General features: G+C 43.6%; 1 protein-coding gene and 8 non-coding genes across 9 annotated transcripts; 3 read left to right on the forward strand and 6 right to left on the reverse strand.

Annotated features, from left to right (window-relative positions):
- Window positions 1-1,795: 1,795 nt before the first annotated feature.
- cxorf40a (chromosome X open reading frame 40A) lies at window positions 1,796-3,831 on the reverse strand. The gene is made up of 2 exons (XM_002940437.5): window positions 3,205-3,831; window positions 1,796-2,454 (listed from the first exon to the last, which is right to left on the reverse strand). The coding sequence occupies exons 1-2, from the start codon at window positions 3,689-3,691 to the stop codon at window positions 2,246-2,248; spliced, it is 696 nt and encodes a 231-aa protein (XP_002940483.2). The 5' UTR covers window positions 3,692-3,831; the 3' UTR covers window positions 1,796-2,245.
- Window positions 3,832-4,021: 190 nt separating this feature from the next.
- trnaa-agc lies at window positions 4,022-4,094 on the forward strand. Its single transcript has one exon. It is a non-coding gene; the product is annotated as a tRNA-Ala (tRNA).
- A 2,260-nt stretch (window positions 4,095-6,354) lies between these two features.
- On the forward strand, window positions 6,355-6,426 carry trnae-cuc. Its single transcript has one exon. It is a non-coding gene; the product is annotated as a tRNA-Glu (tRNA).
- Window positions 6,427-6,808: 382 nt separating this feature from the next.
- Window positions 6,809-6,882, forward strand: trnan-guu. Its single transcript has one exon. It is a non-coding gene; the product is annotated as a tRNA-Asn (tRNA).
- A 1,973-nt stretch (window positions 6,883-8,855) lies between these two features.
- Window positions 8,856-8,938, reverse strand: trnal-uaa. Its single transcript has one exon. It is a non-coding gene; the product is annotated as a tRNA-Leu (tRNA).
- Window positions 8,939-9,232: 294 nt separating this feature from the next.
- trnae-cuc lies at window positions 9,233-9,304 on the reverse strand. The gene has a single exon. It is a non-coding gene; the product is annotated as a tRNA-Glu (tRNA).
- Window positions 9,305-9,578: 274 nt separating this feature from the next.
- trnan-guu lies at window positions 9,579-9,652 on the reverse strand. Its single transcript has one exon. It is a non-coding gene; the product is annotated as a tRNA-Asn (tRNA).
- Window positions 9,653-15,728: 6,076 nt separating this feature from the next.
- On the reverse strand, window positions 15,729-15,801 carry trnar-ucg. Its single transcript has one exon. It is a non-coding gene; the product is annotated as a tRNA-Arg (tRNA).
- A 294-nt stretch (window positions 15,802-16,095) lies between these two features.
- On the reverse strand, window positions 16,096-16,188 carry trnai-uau. Its single transcript is given in 2 exon segments — window positions 16,096-16,131; window positions 16,151-16,188. It is a non-coding gene; the product is annotated as a tRNA-Ile (tRNA).
- Between the last annotated feature and the right edge of the window lie 272 nt (window positions 16,189-16,460).

Here is a 16,460-nt window from a genome sequence, read left to right on the forward strand (position 1 = left end):
TTCTCTAGAACAGCACTGTCCAACTTCTGTGGTACCGAAGGCCAGAATCGTTCTGGCCAATGCGGTAGAGGGCCGATAATGGAAGCCAGTTTGACCTCTCCCCCTTTTTAAACCACACCCATGTTATCACAAGAGCTTTTAAGACTATACCCACATTAATGGTGATAGTGCAGCAAAACCCCAAATAGTTGGTGCTCACTGTAGGGATATCACCCTTCATTCGTATGTGAAAGAATTATATTATGTCTTATTAAGACTCAACCTTAAATCCCTATGCCTCCTCTTCCCGTGTGGATAGCACAGCAACCCCCAGCACATAATTACACATCTTAGGGACCATATAATGACTATTTTCAAATGCTATCAAACTCCCAGAACAAACCCATGCCAGGTTCACCTCCCACTGGCAGCATAGGGCAGGCAGAGTATGGCACACACAGGCAGCATAGGGCAGGCAGAGTATGGCACACACAGGCAGGGTAGGGCAGGCAGAGTACGGCACACACAGGCAGGGTAGGGCAGGCAGAGTATGGCACATACTCTGCCTGCCCTACCCTGCCTACGTGTGCCATACTCTGTCTGACCTATGTTACCTGTGTGTCCCATACTCTGCCTGCCCTACCATGCCTATGTTTGCCATACTCTGCCTGCCCTACCCTGCCTGTGTGTGCCATACTCTGCCTGCCCTACCCTGCCTGTGTGTGCCATACTCTGCCTGCCATACCCTGCCTATGTATGCCATACTCTCTCTGCCCTACCCTGCCTATGTGTGCCATACTCTGTCTGACCTATGTTACCTGTGTGTCCCATACACTGCCTGCCCTACCCTGCCTATGTGTGCCATACTCTGCCTGCCCTACCCTGCCTGTGTGTGCCATACTCTGCCTGCCCTACCCTGCCTATGTGTGCCATGCTCTGTCTGACCTATGTTACCTGTGTGTCCCATACTCTGCCTGCCCTACCCTGCCTATGTGTGCCATACTCTGTCTGACCTATGTTACCTGTGTGTCCCATACTCTGCCTGCCCTACCCTGCCTATGTGTGCCATACTCTGCCTGCCCTATGCTGCCTGTGTGTGCCATACTCTGTCTGACCTATGTTACCTGTGTGTCCCATACTCTGCCTGCCCTACTCTGCCTGTGTGTGCCATACTCTCTCTGCCCTATACTGCCTGTGTGTATGGCACACACAGACAGCATACACTGACACAATGCTGGCACTGCTCCTACAGTCTGTCTGAGATGTGAACAGGTGAACAGTGTGGGTGATTACAGCCTGAGCCTGAGGTGTGAACTCTGCAGGGGGTGAACAATGCAGGGATTAAAAGGTGTGAACAGTACAGGGGATTATATATTTAAACAATACAGGGGGATTACAGTCTGAATATGAGGTGTGAACCATGCAGGGGGGGCAGTTAATCACAGTACTGATACCATTTAAAGCTTACGCAGAGGTAAACCATCAAAGCAGCCAGACAGGTGGGGGGCCAGTTGGACAGCCCTGCTCTAGAACCATTGCATCAGCCCAGGTGCAGGCACATGTGGTGGATTTCCTCATGGAAAAGTGTGAGTATGCATCTCTGCGCCAGTAATAAACAAATCATTTGACAAACAAAATACTACATGGCACTCTTAACAGTACTGCTTAAAAAGCATACATTTACCTTGTCTTATCTCTCCAAGCTTATGGTTTAAAAAGCAATAATAGATATAGATTAGAGAAGGGCCACAACATTTTCTGATGTACAGAAAGCTAAAGCTGGGAAAAAGTAGAAAGGTACAAAACTAGAATAAAATATTTTTACTTATGCTTTTATGATAATTAAATATACAGTACACGAGTGTCATTTGTAAATGAAACAGTTTTAATTAAAGATAACCGTGTCCCTTTAAAATAAAATTCCCTGCACTTCTTATGTTAAAAATGGAGGACCCACATGCTGCAACTACAGATGCGGGTAAAATGTGTTTTTTTTCTGCTGAGACAAAACCTGTAAGTTACTTATTATACTTGATTTACTTGATCTTTTTTCAATTAATTTGCCAAAATGCAGTCCACTACCAATAACATACTGTTCATAAAACATTGTTTATGTATTATGGAGTAGAACAAACCTCCCAAATCTCGGCAAATCTCCCAATCCGAATATGGAAATTCTGCAATTGTAAAATTAATTTTGTATATTTCTTCTTATACATAAAAAAGCAATTTGCAATTTAGAACATGTCCCAGAAATACTGTCTTTTCAGGGGATGAACTCATCTGGTATGTCCACTTCCCAAACATCCTTGCCACCCCTTGCTGGAACTGGCTGCAGTAACCACCTAGCATTGGAAATGGCAGTGAGGTACTTATGTTCCAGACCTTTTAAAAGAGCTTTGTTCTCCAGTTCTAGGGCCTGCAGAGGGGGCATGTTTTCCTTGCACTGCCAAGTTTCACCAACATCCACAAGTCCTGATTGGAAACAAAATAAGATGAAGCCACTGTAAATATTTAGCAGTTTACACTTATTTTAAGGAAAATAAAATAAATATAGTATATATTCACTATATAGTGTATGTTTACTTAGCCATTATCAGTCATAAAAATAAAGTAAATAAATCAGGTGTATGGTTGCCATGTTGCTGGTATTTTACCGGCCCTAACAATACACATGGTGCTTGATGCCAGTGTAAGGTACTCAATTAACAGTCAGTGTGTGGTATCCCTATATGAGAAGGTGACACAGGGGCAGGGGATGGTAACAATAGTTATAGAAACAAGGGACAGAGGGATATTCCAGCTGACTAGGGACCTATTACACTGCATTAGGGATGCACCGAATCCAGGATTCAGCCTTTTTCGCTTTGGATTTGGATTCGGTTCGGTATTCGGCCAAATCCAAAAAAAGTGGATTCAGTGCATCCCTACACTGCATGCATGGAATACTGCTAATGCCTGTTGAAGGATGTGCTGTTAAGTACAATCCTCTCCGCAACTGAGAAATATTAGAAACATTTTCTTTTTTCAGTTTCCCTCAGTGATAAGGTAGGCTGTAAGCATCATTTGTATGTTTGGCTGAGTTGGTAATTACACCCAGTAGCTCTGATACATTTTAGAGGGTGTCACTACTCGTATCCAGAGTGCAGTCCTGTCCTTTGCCAAGTAAAACAATGGTACAATGTGTAAAAGCACAGTAATAAGTATGCAAACTGGAACACCTACCAGCAATAACCCCCCTACCAAACTTTTCTCCCGAGTCTATTAGCTGTTGCACTAGGGTAGGAGACATGCCAGCTCTGTTCAATAAGATGTCTCTCCAGTCAAGTCCATCCCAATCTTTTACTGCAATGTGAATAGCAATGGTACAGTTCCGAAATTCTGCCAACAGAGGGCGCCAACGCGTTTCCAGAGTTTTAAGGCCGTTTAGCGTTAAACCAGCATAAGGTTGCCGGAAAGAAAGGCAGCCCACCCGCATGGCGGAACCAATCTCTCTAGTGAATATCCAGGGATATGCTCTGTAATTAATAGAAGGGTTAGTCAGTCGTTCATTAGAGACCTGTGTTCGTGAGAGGAGTGAATTTGCGAACCCCTCGCACTTGAAAGAAGTCTTCAGACTACGACTCCCAGAATTCCTTGCTGCATTCAAACCTTGTAACTTTATTGTTCCGCGTTTCGTTTCAATACGCTGCCTTGCTGTGCAAGCGAACATGGCATGTAGGCTGCATTTTGTAACAGTTTGTTGCTCGGGTTTTGATGCTAAAAGTCAGTTGCCAGCAACGCATAGACCAGGCGGTAGTTACCGTTGTAGAACAGTTAGGCAGCTATAACGAACTGTGTAACTTTGTGGCAGTTGTATTTGCAGACCGGTGATGTGAGGCAACGCTCCAATGCAAAAGACTAGTTATAATGTGGAGGCAATTTTGTTTATGTTCAGGCACCTATGAAGTCTAAAAGAAGGAACAATGGACAAAATATGTAAGTATTGTACAATATTTTAATATCCTTATATGTATATAATAGTTTAAATATGGCATCAGAAGGGGAATTAGCTCAAATGGTAGAGCGCTCGCTTAGCATGCGAGAGGTAGCGGGATCGATGCCCGCATTCTCCAGTTTTTCTGACAAGAGCTGCATGTTCCAACAGTAGGTCTTGCTGTATGTAACACAAGTGCATGCGAATGTACCTCCCATGGTGTTTGAGACACAGACTATGTATTGCATTTTTGAATATTTTTAATAGTTAAAAATGTAAAATGTTCTTTGTTCCTTGGAGTTGTGTTGTGTGTGAGAGAATCAGAACTATGGTGTCTCTTTGGCACCACATAACTTTGATTAGAACTTGAGCAGAACATGGGCTAATTCAGCACTGTGTTACATACAATAGCAGGAATTGCTGAAGGCACAAAAGGAAGCACTGCTGCCCAGTAACATTGTTACCACCCCCATTCCCCACTGCTACAGACACGGTAGTCTTTCTCTGTGACCTGCTATTCCACTGTCACTATACCCTCCCACAGGCCATTATCCCACTGCTACTATAGGCACCATCTCTCCCTACTATACCTGCTATCCCACAGCCACAGTCCCTACCCAGAGGCTATTATCCCCCCACTGCTACTATAGGCACCGTCTCTCCCTACTATACCTGCTATCCCACAGCCACAGTCCCTTCCTAGAGGCTATTATCCCCCCCACTGCTACTTTAGGCACCATCTCTCCCTACTATACCTGCTATCTCACAGTCACAGTCCCTCCCCAGAGCCTATTATCCTCCCACTGCTACTATAGGTACAGTTTTTCCCTACTATACCTGCTATCCCACAGCCACAGTACCTTCCCAGAGGCTATTATCCCCCCACTGCTGCTATAGGTTCAGTTTTTCCCTACTATACCTGCTATCCCACAGCCACAGTACCTTCCCAGAGGCTATTATCCCCCCACTGCTACTATAGGTACAGTTTTCCCTACTATAGCTGCTATTCCACAGCCACAGTACCTTCCCAGAGGCTATTATTCCCCCACTGCTACTATAGGTACAGATTTTCCATACTATACCTGCTATTCCACAGCCACAGTACCTTCCCAGAGGCTATTATCCTCACTGCCATACCTCCCAACATTTTGAAAATGGTGGTGCTTGGGTACATGTGCCTGCACCAGAGCATATTTCATTTATTCGGGTGTAGGCACAGGTAGGAGGTAAGGCGCTATTTCTGGCAAGCAATTTGCTGAAAATATACGCCAGACACCTCGTCTGACATTAGCCTAAGGCACTTGCCGAAAATACCGCCCTACGCTTCCTATATGTGCCTGCACCCGAATGAATGGAATATGCTCGGTGCAGGCACATGTAGCCGAAATATGCATAAAAACGCAAGACTTTCAAACTCTCGTGTTTTTATGCGTATTTCTGCGTATTTCTGCGTATTCCATTCATTCGGGTGCAGGCACAAGTAGGAGACGTAGGGTGGAATTTTCAGCAAACGCTTTTTCGCTTGCTGAAAATATCTGCCCTGCGCCTCATCTGGAATTAGCCTTAAACTGCAAGTCTCCATTCCCCCAAGCGACCTGTTAAGCTTATTAGTTGCATTTGTATCTCCATGCAGGTGTGGCTTTTTAACATTCTAGGCTCTTTGCCAAAAGCTACTTATTTGATTAAATGTGAGAAACAATGTTTCTAAGTGCAGGTGAAGCTCCTTAAGATTTCTGGGTTCTCTGCCAAAAGCTACTTTTTAATTAAATGTGAGAAACAATGTTTCTAAGTGCAGGTGAAGTTTCTTAAGATTTCTGGGCTCTCTGCCAAAAGCTACTTTTTAATTAAGTGTGAGAAACAATGTTTCTAAGTGCAGGTGAAGCTGGTTAACTTTCTGGTCTCTTTGCTAAAAGCTACTTTTTAATTAAATTTATATGTTTTTTAGCTTCAGTGCAGGGGATCAAAGGGAAATCAGGGACTTTTCAGTAATAATCCGGGACTGCGGGTTGAGCTGTCAAAAGAGGGACTGTCCTGCGAAAATCGGATCAGTTGGGGGCTATGTCCACTGCTACTATAGGCACCATCTCTCCCTACTATACCTGCTATCCTACAGCCACAGTCCCTCCCTAGAGGCTATTATCTCACTGCTACTGTAGGCACCATCTCTCTGTGCTACTGCTATTATAGGCACCTACATCTACAGTCCTTTCACATAGATTATTTTTCCACTGCTACTACAGGAACCACTTTTAGTATATATACATGAACTGTTGGTGTTAATTTTTTCTTTTGTCAAACATTTTCAAAGTCCATTTTGAACAAAATCCTCCTTTATTTAAAGTAATTATCACCTATATGTTGTATATATATATCGGAACACAGTTTCATATTTTAGCGATTCCCTGGTGGTCTAGTGGTTAGGATTCGGCGCTCTCACCGCCGCGGCCCGGGTTCGATTCCCGGTCAGGGAACTACTTTTCTCACGCGAGCAGAATCTTACATTTCTACCTCCATCCCATCTGCCGATTCAGCCCTTGACGTAGATTTTGCTTGGGCGCCTTCTACAGTGCCTGATCAAAATCCTTTAACCCGTCCGATTGACGAGACATCAGATATTCGCAGCCTTTGCGAATACACGCACCGAATATCTCGTACGATACTATCAGTGCCTGTATGGCCATCTTAAGTCTTTAAGAGCTAACTAATAATGTTGTTGGTTATTGTATTGGGGAACTTACCCTGTTTTCCAATGTTTATTATAATCTCTGGCTCCAGTGATTTTGTAACTTCTTCATTATATTGCTATTTCTGTAATGAAACCCCATGTAACTCTGGCGACAGGGGGTGTGCTAAGTCTCTGTGGCGCAATCGGTTAGCGCGTTCGGCTGTTAACCGAAAGGTTGGTGGTTCAAGCCCACCCAGGGACGTGACTTTTTTTTTTTTTTTAAATACTATCATTATATATATATTTATTTCAGGCGTTCAGCAATTAAGGTGGTGGCTATTGTGTAGCTGACTCTTAAAAGTTGTCTCAATAATTTGCTTACCAGCGAAAGGGACTGTTACTGAATAAGTGACCCACTAGATTCATGCTATTGTATCTTTACATTTATTAACATGGGTCCAATAATGAAACTTAGATGATTATGTGGCACAATGATGACCTTTAAATTTCATTTTTAGTGACAGAGATTTTGCCCTAACTTCCCTGGTGGTCTAGTGGTTAGGATTCGGCGCTCTCACTGCCGTGGCCCTGGTCCGTGTCCCGGTCAGGGAAAGGTGTTTTTTTCCCCCCCAGGAAAACGCAGGCTTGTTTTCTACAATTATATTCCACTTTATAGTAATGACTTCATCAGATTTTACTGTGTTCAAGTAAAAGCTTCAGAGCCTATAAAAATCAAACTGTACTTACCTATTTATTTCATGGTTATAGCCCAATAGCTTTATAAAAAATCAGCACTGAAAAAAAAAGCATCACAACAATTTAAATGAATATGAATAAAGAATAGTGAATCATGCTATACACGTTTTAAAGTTCTTATGTTTCCTACTTCCTTAAAGTCAATAATGCCTCCCCATTAGTACTGTCTACATAAGGACCAGCAGCGCACTTCTACCTATTTACTACATGAAGTATCCTGTTTACCCACAGGGCAGCAGCACAAATTTATAAATACTACTGTACTGAGCACACCAAAGTTCACAAAGTTCAAATAAAGGGTGAGAAATAATGATGAGCGAATCTGTTCCGTTTCGCCGAAAAAATCGCGAATCTTTCAAAAGATCAGCGAAACGGCGAAAATTTCGCTAAACGGCGAAAATGTCGTGCGACAAAAAAAATTTGTCGCCCGCGGCTATTATTTTATCGCGCGGCTATTGTTTCGTCACCCGCGGCTATTGTTTCGTCGCCTGCGGCTATTATTTTGTCGCGCGGCTATTGTTTCGTCGCGCGCGGCTATTATTTTGTCGCCCGCGGCTATTGTTTCGTCGCCCGCGGCTATTATTTTGTCGCGCAGCTATTGTTCCGTCGCCCGCGGCTATTGTTTTGTCGCGCGGCTATTATTTCGTCGCCCGCGGCTATTATTTTGTCGCACGGCTATTGTTTCGTCGCCCGTGGCTATTATTTTGTCACCTGCGACTATTCTTTTTTGACGCCGGTGACAATTTTTGGACGTGCGGCAAATTTTTCCGCGGCTAAATTTTTCATCCGTTTCGCGAAACAATCTGCCAATGGCGAAACGCGGAAATTTGCCGCGAATCCATGCCTGGCGAAACTTTTCGCCCATCACTAGTGAGAAATATTCTGCAATCATGTACTTCTTCACTTTCCAAATTCTACACGTGTAAGAAGTGTCAGCTTCCAGCTTCAGTAGAACCCAATAGTGTAATGAGGTGGTGATCCATCATACCAGTTTAATTGGAGAGTGATTCACAAAAGCACAATGGCACAGAATGTGTGCATTTGTTCAAATATATGTGTGAGTTCCCACTCCTTACTTGGTGCATCAGTTTCAACATAGGTTTATAAACAGTGGCTTAATGTATGGGCCCTGTTTTCAGGCCCCCTTCCCCCACAAAATTCTAGGTCACCTGCAACATATGCAAAATCACTTGTCAAGTGTCACCCACATAAATTGTGAGTCACCTGCTACCCCCTCCCAAAATTATTTCCAAAACTTTGTTAGCACTATTATAAGGCTCCCCTAATCTCCTGTGACTTTCGAGCACCCCACAACCATATAACATTTGCAACAGAGGCTACCATCTTGCTATGGAGAGTGGGAAAAGATCTGTTTTTGAAATCCATATGTGGAAACATGTGCCCCCTAACATAAATAAATAAGGGGTCTTGTTCATAATTAATAAAGATGTAGTAATGTAGAAAATAACAAAAGATTTCTACCAGAAGTGGGGTTCGAACCCACGCGGACATTCGTCCATTGGATCTTAAGTCCAACGCCTTAACCACTCGGCCATCCTGGTATCTGCTTGTAGGTGGTTAAATGACAAACATCAATGACAACTATCAATTTCTTCCATCCAATAGTAATTTTTCTATTATATATTGTTCCTCCTAAAAATAAAGGGAATGACCAAGGCTTGCCCACACAAGGCAAATTTTGTATACTTATTATGATTTCCGCCACAGGATCCTAAAAACACATGACAAATGTGGAGGGAAAGCTCATGGTTTGTACCAGATTATCTGCTCTCCTGACAATTTCAAACACAAATGCAAACTAAAAAAATTTATATTGAGAGGGAAAAAAAAAAACTTTCCCTGACCGGGAATCGAACCCGGGCCGCGGCGGTGAGAGCGCCGAATCCTAACCACTAGACCACCAGGGAAGTTAAGAAAATGTTTTTGTCACTAAAAATAAAATTTAAGGTCATCATTGTGCCACATAATCATCTATGTTTCATTATTGGACCCATGTCAATAAATGTAAAGATACAATAGCATGAATCTAGTGGGTCACTTATTCAGTAACAGTCCCTTTAGCTGGTAGGCAAATTATTGAGACTACATTTAAGAGTCAGCTACACAATAGCCACCACCTTAATTGTTGAACGCCTGAAATAAATATATATATAATAATATTAAAAAAAAAAATAAAAGCCACGTCCCTGGGTGGGCTTGAACCACCAACCTTTCGGTTAACAGCCGAACGCGCTAACCGATTGCGCCACAGAGACTTGGTACTGCCAGTGATATCGTACCTACTCCATTCATAACACTTTTTTTAATGCCATGAAAATACTTACTTTATAATTAGTTCTCCGCGCTAATCTATTAGACGCTCCTCAACTGCTTATTTGTGCGACCTTCCGGTATACGCACTGTGTACCCGTTCTACCATTCTGTAGTGTTCTCTGAATAGAAAGTGCAGCCTAGTTACTAAGCTAAACCAGAAGCCGAAAACGCGTCACAATGTGGGCAAGAACCAATAACCCACGCCTCGCTCGATTTCTCCAAACGCGACCTGAGCTACGGGACGGATCCAGATAGTTTGTGTAACGCATACCCACAATGCTCTTTTGGACAAAGGGACTTATTTGCCTTCTGAGTTAAGCCGGTTTAAAGAAATGGTTACTGCTCTTTAGATCGGATACTGCCAGGCTTCCCTGTGTGCATAGTGCTGACTGCAGCTGTATTGGGAAGAACGTTGATGTTTTGGTATTTATGTAAAGTGGTACCATGTCTGTGCCCTGTTCCATACCCGCGGTTTGTCTACCTGCCCTGGTGGCGGACCCCCTTAGCAAGGAGCAGTACTAGCTATGTTCTTACGTGCTTTATCTGCCCCAACTACCTGTACTAGCGCTGGGTGTGCATATAAATACGCAGTGCCTGCTACAGGCTCGATATTTCATTGCGCTAATAACTGCTTATGTGCAATTAATTTAGTAGTAAGAAGAAAAATGCCAGTAGAGTTCGGAATATATTATTGATCCTGCCTGACTTGCCTGTCCAAGCCCAGGAGGGGCATCTTCAATTATTTTGCCTGTCTGTGGGAAAAAATGTCTTAGGAAATGAGCTAATGGTGAAAAGTCAAAGGCAGCCACAAACTGACAGAATTCACTGACTGGTACGCAAGCGCAAACAAACAACATTTCTGTTGCTCCAGTCAGGCAGACAGTTTAGACTAGGGTTGCCACCTTTTCTAAAAATAATAAATATCAGCCTAGCTAAAAAAAAAAAGTATCTTTCTTCCTTGTTAATAACAGTGGCATGAGGCTTAATTTTTACTGGGCAGATGGCAACCTTTGCTGCAACGCCTCTTTGTTTCTTCATCTGCCGACAGGGCCAGGCCAAGGTATTTTGGCACCCTAGGCAAGGGCTTCAATTAGCCACCATACCATTATATGGTTTCAACTAAAATCTCATTTTTTAGCATTTTAGATAATGCAATTGCCCCTCATCTGTACCTTTGCTAACAGAAGCCAATCCCTCATACTGCCCCCCATCTGTACCTGTGCCAGCAGCAGCCAATCCCTCTTATTGCACCCCCCATCTGTACCTGTGCCAGCAGCAGCCAACCCCTCATATTACCCCCCATCTGTACCTGTGCCAGCAGCCAACCCCTCATATTACCCCCCATCTGTACCTGTGCCAGCAGCCAATCCCTCATATTGCCCCCATCTGTACCTGTGCCAGCAGCCAATCCCTCATATTGCCCCCCATCTGTACCCGTGCCAGTAGCAGCCCACCCCTCATATTGCCCCCCCATCTGTACCTGTGCCAGCAGCAGCCAATCCCTCATATTGCCCCCCATCTGTACCTGTGCCAGCAGCAGCCAATCCCTCATATTGCCCCCCATCTGTACCTGTGCCAGCAGCAGCCAATCCCTCATATTGCCCCCCATCTGTACCTGTGCCAGCAGCAGCCAATCCCTCATATTGCCCCCCATCTGTACCTGTGCCAGCAGCAGCCAATCCCTCATATTGCCCCCCATCTGTACCTGTGCCAGCAGCAGCCAATCCAAATTGTGTCCAAAATCTGCATATTTTGCCCCCAAATCATATGTACCTGTGCCAGCAATCAAGAATTGCCCCCTTCCTGTACCAGCAGCCTGCAGTGTCAGAGAACTCCCAGCCAATTCCTGCTCAGGCCTCAGGTTTTCCCACAGCGCGGCACACACCGTAGCACCCCAGAGCTTCTGTCCCTCAGTGCTTGTCCACTTGTTTAAATGGCGCACATGCGCACAGCGCCAACACAGCGCTTCTGCGCATGCGCACAGCGCCAACATCAGGGAGTGCTTCTGGGTCATACAAGTCATACATCGTGCCAGAGGGGGGTTGGGGGCAGTGGTTTATTAAAGAGATAACTAATAAAATACTACTACTAAAAAACAAAACAAAACAAAAAAAATTCTTTCCCCTTTAACGTGTGCCCCCCAGTGATTGCACCCTCGGCAGGTGCTTACTCTGCCTACCCAAATTTCCGGCCCCATCTGCCGACACACATATAAGGTGCATTGGCAGATTAAATTTTTAAAACCTGGCCAATCCTGAACTGACGGATATTGATAGTACATGGATATTGTGAGGCTACCATACACATGCCAAAAATGTAACAATTTTATTGGTACATGTATTTCTTAATCTTGAAAAGTTTCATCACTCATTCTTTAGGGCAGGTAATCACCCAGGTTTGGGCTGGCAATCTGTGAATTTTGGCAAATGTCAAAGGCTAATAGATGCCCTAGACAGTCACTATTTAGTGGGTTTAAGGGGAGCTGTTTGCCCATCTATGTACTTGCCAGGGCCTACTTTAATCCCAGTCCAGGTCCGTAATCTCTAGTGGAAGATACAGTTGGACATGCACAATTTCAGATACAGTTGCACACCTTTTCATCAGTACAATCCCATATAGAAGACTGGGGTCAGTCAACTCCATCTTCATTCTCATGCAGTGAAAAACACTAGGGGCATATTTATTACAGTGTGTAAAGCTGGCCATACACGCACCAATAATATCGTACAAAAATGAGGCGAGGCAACCAATATTGCAAAAGGCTGTGGATATCGGTCAACTCGTCAATTGGCCAGGTTAAAAGATTTTGATTTTTTGATTGAGCAAAATCTACGTCAGGGCTGAATCGGCAGAAGGGGGTAGAATTTCTTTTGTTTCTACCTCCATATCTGACGATTCAGCCCTCAACGTCAGTGGAGGGTGGGAACGATTTCTTGTGCAAGCAATGGTCAAGAGAATTCCATGTTATGAATGTCTAGATTGTGAGTAATGTATTTAACTTTGTTTTATCACACACCATGGCGATGTACCACAGGGACACCTACTGGTCAAAGAATGGTAGCACTTGAGCTTCACTAAGATAAGGACTGTATGACAGCACATAAGCTTGATAATGGACTGATGATGTCATTTGGTGCCTAAATTTACTAGTGGGGAGGGTATTTAAAGGGTTTTGTTAGCACATTGTTGTATCCTTGGAAATGGAAACCTTGTTCAGCACCAAAAAACCCACACACAAGAGAACGACGCTATGAATGTGAGTCACAAAAGCTTTATGTTTAATTCCATTCTCATTAAGCACCGAAACATACACACAGGAGAAAGACCATCCCATTGCACAGAGTGTGAGAAAAATTAATTGGAACCTCAGAACTTTTTTGTCATTAAAAGACTCACTTGCATTTGAGGCCGCATACATCATTTGCTGCAGTCCAATCTTATCCACTTTAATTTTCCCTTAAAATTGCCTTTAAGAAAACAACTGACAGTCACTAAGCACCTCCGTAAATATTTTGTATATTTTGAATAAGGTGACATTTTGTTTTTCTTATGCCAATGCTATCATGATCCGCATCCAACGCCATTTTGTAGTTATCAGTCAAAACCAACTGTCGCCGCAAGAGGGTTTACAATGCTTTGCACCAGACAAATCATACACATCATATACATCCACCTTTGTTATATTATGTAAATTTAAAAAACAGACCCTTCTTTGCACAACTTGCATTAGTGAGAATGTAGTAAGCATGGTTATTGTAATATGCTGGGGTACTGGTGGAATTTCATAGTTTCCTAAATTTTGCTAGATGGTATATGAGTATGGCTGTTAGAGTTATTAAATAATCTATTTGCATTAATATAACCTACATGCTGCTTCTGTATTTATTTGTATTTGTAAAACATAGTTGTTAAGCAGAGCTGTGTTGCTCTACTCCTCTACCCTCTTGCCCATGTGTATTCCCCACCAGCTCTCTTGTGGGAGAGTGGCTGGGAAGGGGGATTTCTATACTGTTGAGGAAGCAGAACCCCATGGTCTGTGCTCCCTTGTCCTCTGGTTCCCTCCAACCACGGGGTCTGCTTTCTCTACAGTTACAACACTGTTTTTAAGTGTCATATCTTTATCCACTTTGAAACATGCCGCAATCTCAGATGTTAGTACTTTGTATATTATTGCTATTATTCTTGTCATTAACAACATATATTTATAAAACACCAAAATAATGTTGTTCTGTACAGTACAATATCATACAAAGAACTGCTTAGGACATGGGCATGCTACGCTACAAAAAGTTCTAGTTGCTTGAAAGTGTCCCAGGCTTTACCGATTATAGGAAATTCCATCCCTGTCAAGAATTGCTGCATGCTTGGCATATCTGGAATGACTAAAAGCACAGATGCCAATGTGAAGCATGTGAAGCACATCTATTGCAATTTGCAAACATCCCCTTGCCCCATGTTACGGACCTGCACTCAATGGATATGGCATTCTGTAATTTTAGAGCCATCTACTTCTCACAGTTACAAAATAGACAATACTGATAATTTTCTCTTGTGTGTTTTAGCAGGGTATTTGCAGGGTATTTTCTGGCGTTTTGTAGCTGCAACGAGTAGCTGGCTACAAGTAGCCCTTAGTCAGTTTAGGGAAGGGGGTTGTTATTGGGGGTCAATGGCAATGCAGAAACACTGAGCAAAAATCTGAGGTGGGAAGAAATAAAGTAATTGGAATGTCTAGCCTGTTGCCCTTTATCTTTTCTTAAACTCCTAGGAAAAATATCTATTGTTATGCCAGTCTTTCCTCTTCTAAATGCATGTCTGGTTTTAATAAGTTCTTTCATAAGGACATCAACAAAAAAAAGTTGAGCATAAACTTGGATCCCCTAATAAAAATAAAAAAATTATTTCCTCTGCATTAAAAATCTATACTAAACATCAAGGTCGGGGGTCTTATGTATTTTGAGCACAGACACCCTTTGTCATAGGCATGATGCAAAGAACTTTTTGCAGTGCTTATAAATCAACCTTTTATGGCAATACAACAACAGTGTTTTTAATAATAATACGCTACGCTTGAAAATCATCTTACCCGTGCCTGCACCTGATAGCACTGAATATGCATGGGTACAAGCACATGTAACCGATATCCACAAAAAAACGTGAGACTGCATTTTTGGCAGATATTGGCTACATGTACCTGCACCCGAGCATATTCAATACATTTGGGTACAGGCACAGGTAGGAACATTTTTAAGCATATGGAACATATTCTCAGCAAGCAGTTTTCAGCCAAAAATATGCTCCATATGCTACGTGTGACATTAGCCTGAACATCAGATGTGTACAGGCAGGCCCAGATTTATGGCGAGGCCACAAAGGCCCGGACCTAGGGCGGCAACAATTTAGGGGCGGCATGCCGCCCCGCCACACAGAAATTCTGAAATTTGCTGCCATATGGAGCAATGGGGACCTCTCCCCACTGCTCTGTATGTGAGTATAAATAGACGCGCATGCGCCCTGCAAGCGGCAGGGGGGGGAGTGGTCACGAATCTGCATAATGCGCATGCGCAGGGGAGGGTGGCCTTGGGGCGCCCGGATTACAAATCCAGCGCTGTGACAGGGTCAGACTTGGGGGGGATTCTGTCTCAGGGCCCCCTCCAACCCCCTCCCCCAAACGCTCCTAAAAGAAACTTACCTGCAGAGTGTCAGGGGAGGGAGACAGCGGATCGTGAGAGCGCCCTGGGGGGGATCAAATCTGGGCCGCCGAGGCCCACTGGATTTTTTCCCAGTATCCACACGACCCAGCCGATTCTGTATGTGTATTAGGCGCATGTGGCGTTTGTGAATTGCCCTCAACCTCCTTCTCGTCAGGCACTGATCAGAAACATGTTGCATATGGTTGATCATAGCCCTTAACATAAGCAAAAAAAACAATTGTCCAAAGACATATTGTGTATAATACACACATGAGTGTCAGGTTTAAAAGTCTGACTCAATTTGAAAAAATGTAATAATTAAAAAATCCGACCACGAAGGGACTCGAACCCTCAATCTTCTGATCCGAAGTCAGACGCCTTATCCATTAGGCCACGCGGTCAAGTTGTGAAAAGCTGCTCATTCAAAGAAGATTGGAATTTAATTACTTTTTTCTATGGGAACAGAAAGCCGAAGAGAATGTTAAGTAATGCAGTGTTTATTCAGCCCTCTCCCCTTACTAACAAACAGTATGTGAGGGAATACCTACCAAAATGCACCGAATTCTAAAGTATCATTACCAAAGAATTGGAAACCTGTAGCCACATTGCGCTCACATTATTTGGTGTATTGCAAGCATACTAAGGCATGGCGACTAACACTTGGCTAAAGAGATATGATTTCGCGTCAAAACTTCTGCTCCAGGTGAGGCTCGAACTCACAACCTCGGCATCGCTCACAAGTTACTGTCATATAAGTACCGCGCGCTAACCGATTGCGCCACTGGAGCACTACGGGAACTCACGGGAAGAGACGAACTGAAGAGTTTCGTTGTTTGTGCTATTGTCTTGGAGGCATACAGGGGAAAATCCCAGACTATGGACAACAGAACAGTAGACGGACCATTTTGCAGCCAGAGGATTGGGACAGCGAGAACAGCAGCGCAGCGCTCATTTCCACATTAGGGTTAGTAATTCATGTTCCTTTGCCTTTGCTTGGCAGCCCAGTCGTATTGAACATATGCATATGGAACAACCAGGCAGAACTAAGAGTCGGTGCGAC

The sequence above is a fragment of the Xenopus tropicalis genome, chromosome 8 (assembly GCF_000004195.4).
Source record: "Xenopus tropicalis strain Nigerian chromosome 8, UCB_Xtro_10.0, whole genome shotgun sequence".
Taxonomy (NCBI): Eukaryota; Metazoa; Chordata; class Amphibia; order Anura; family Pipidae; genus Xenopus; species Xenopus tropicalis.

Coding starts and splice junctions, on each gene's coding strand:
- cxorf40a (XM_002940437.5), bottom strand. CDS start 3,691: ATGTTCGCTTGCACAGCAAGGCAGCGTATTGAAACGAAACGCGGAACA. Junction 2,455..3,204: donor TGGTAGGGGGGTTATTGCTG/GTAGGTGTTCCA, acceptor GTTTCCAATCAG/GACTTGTGGATGTTGGTGAA.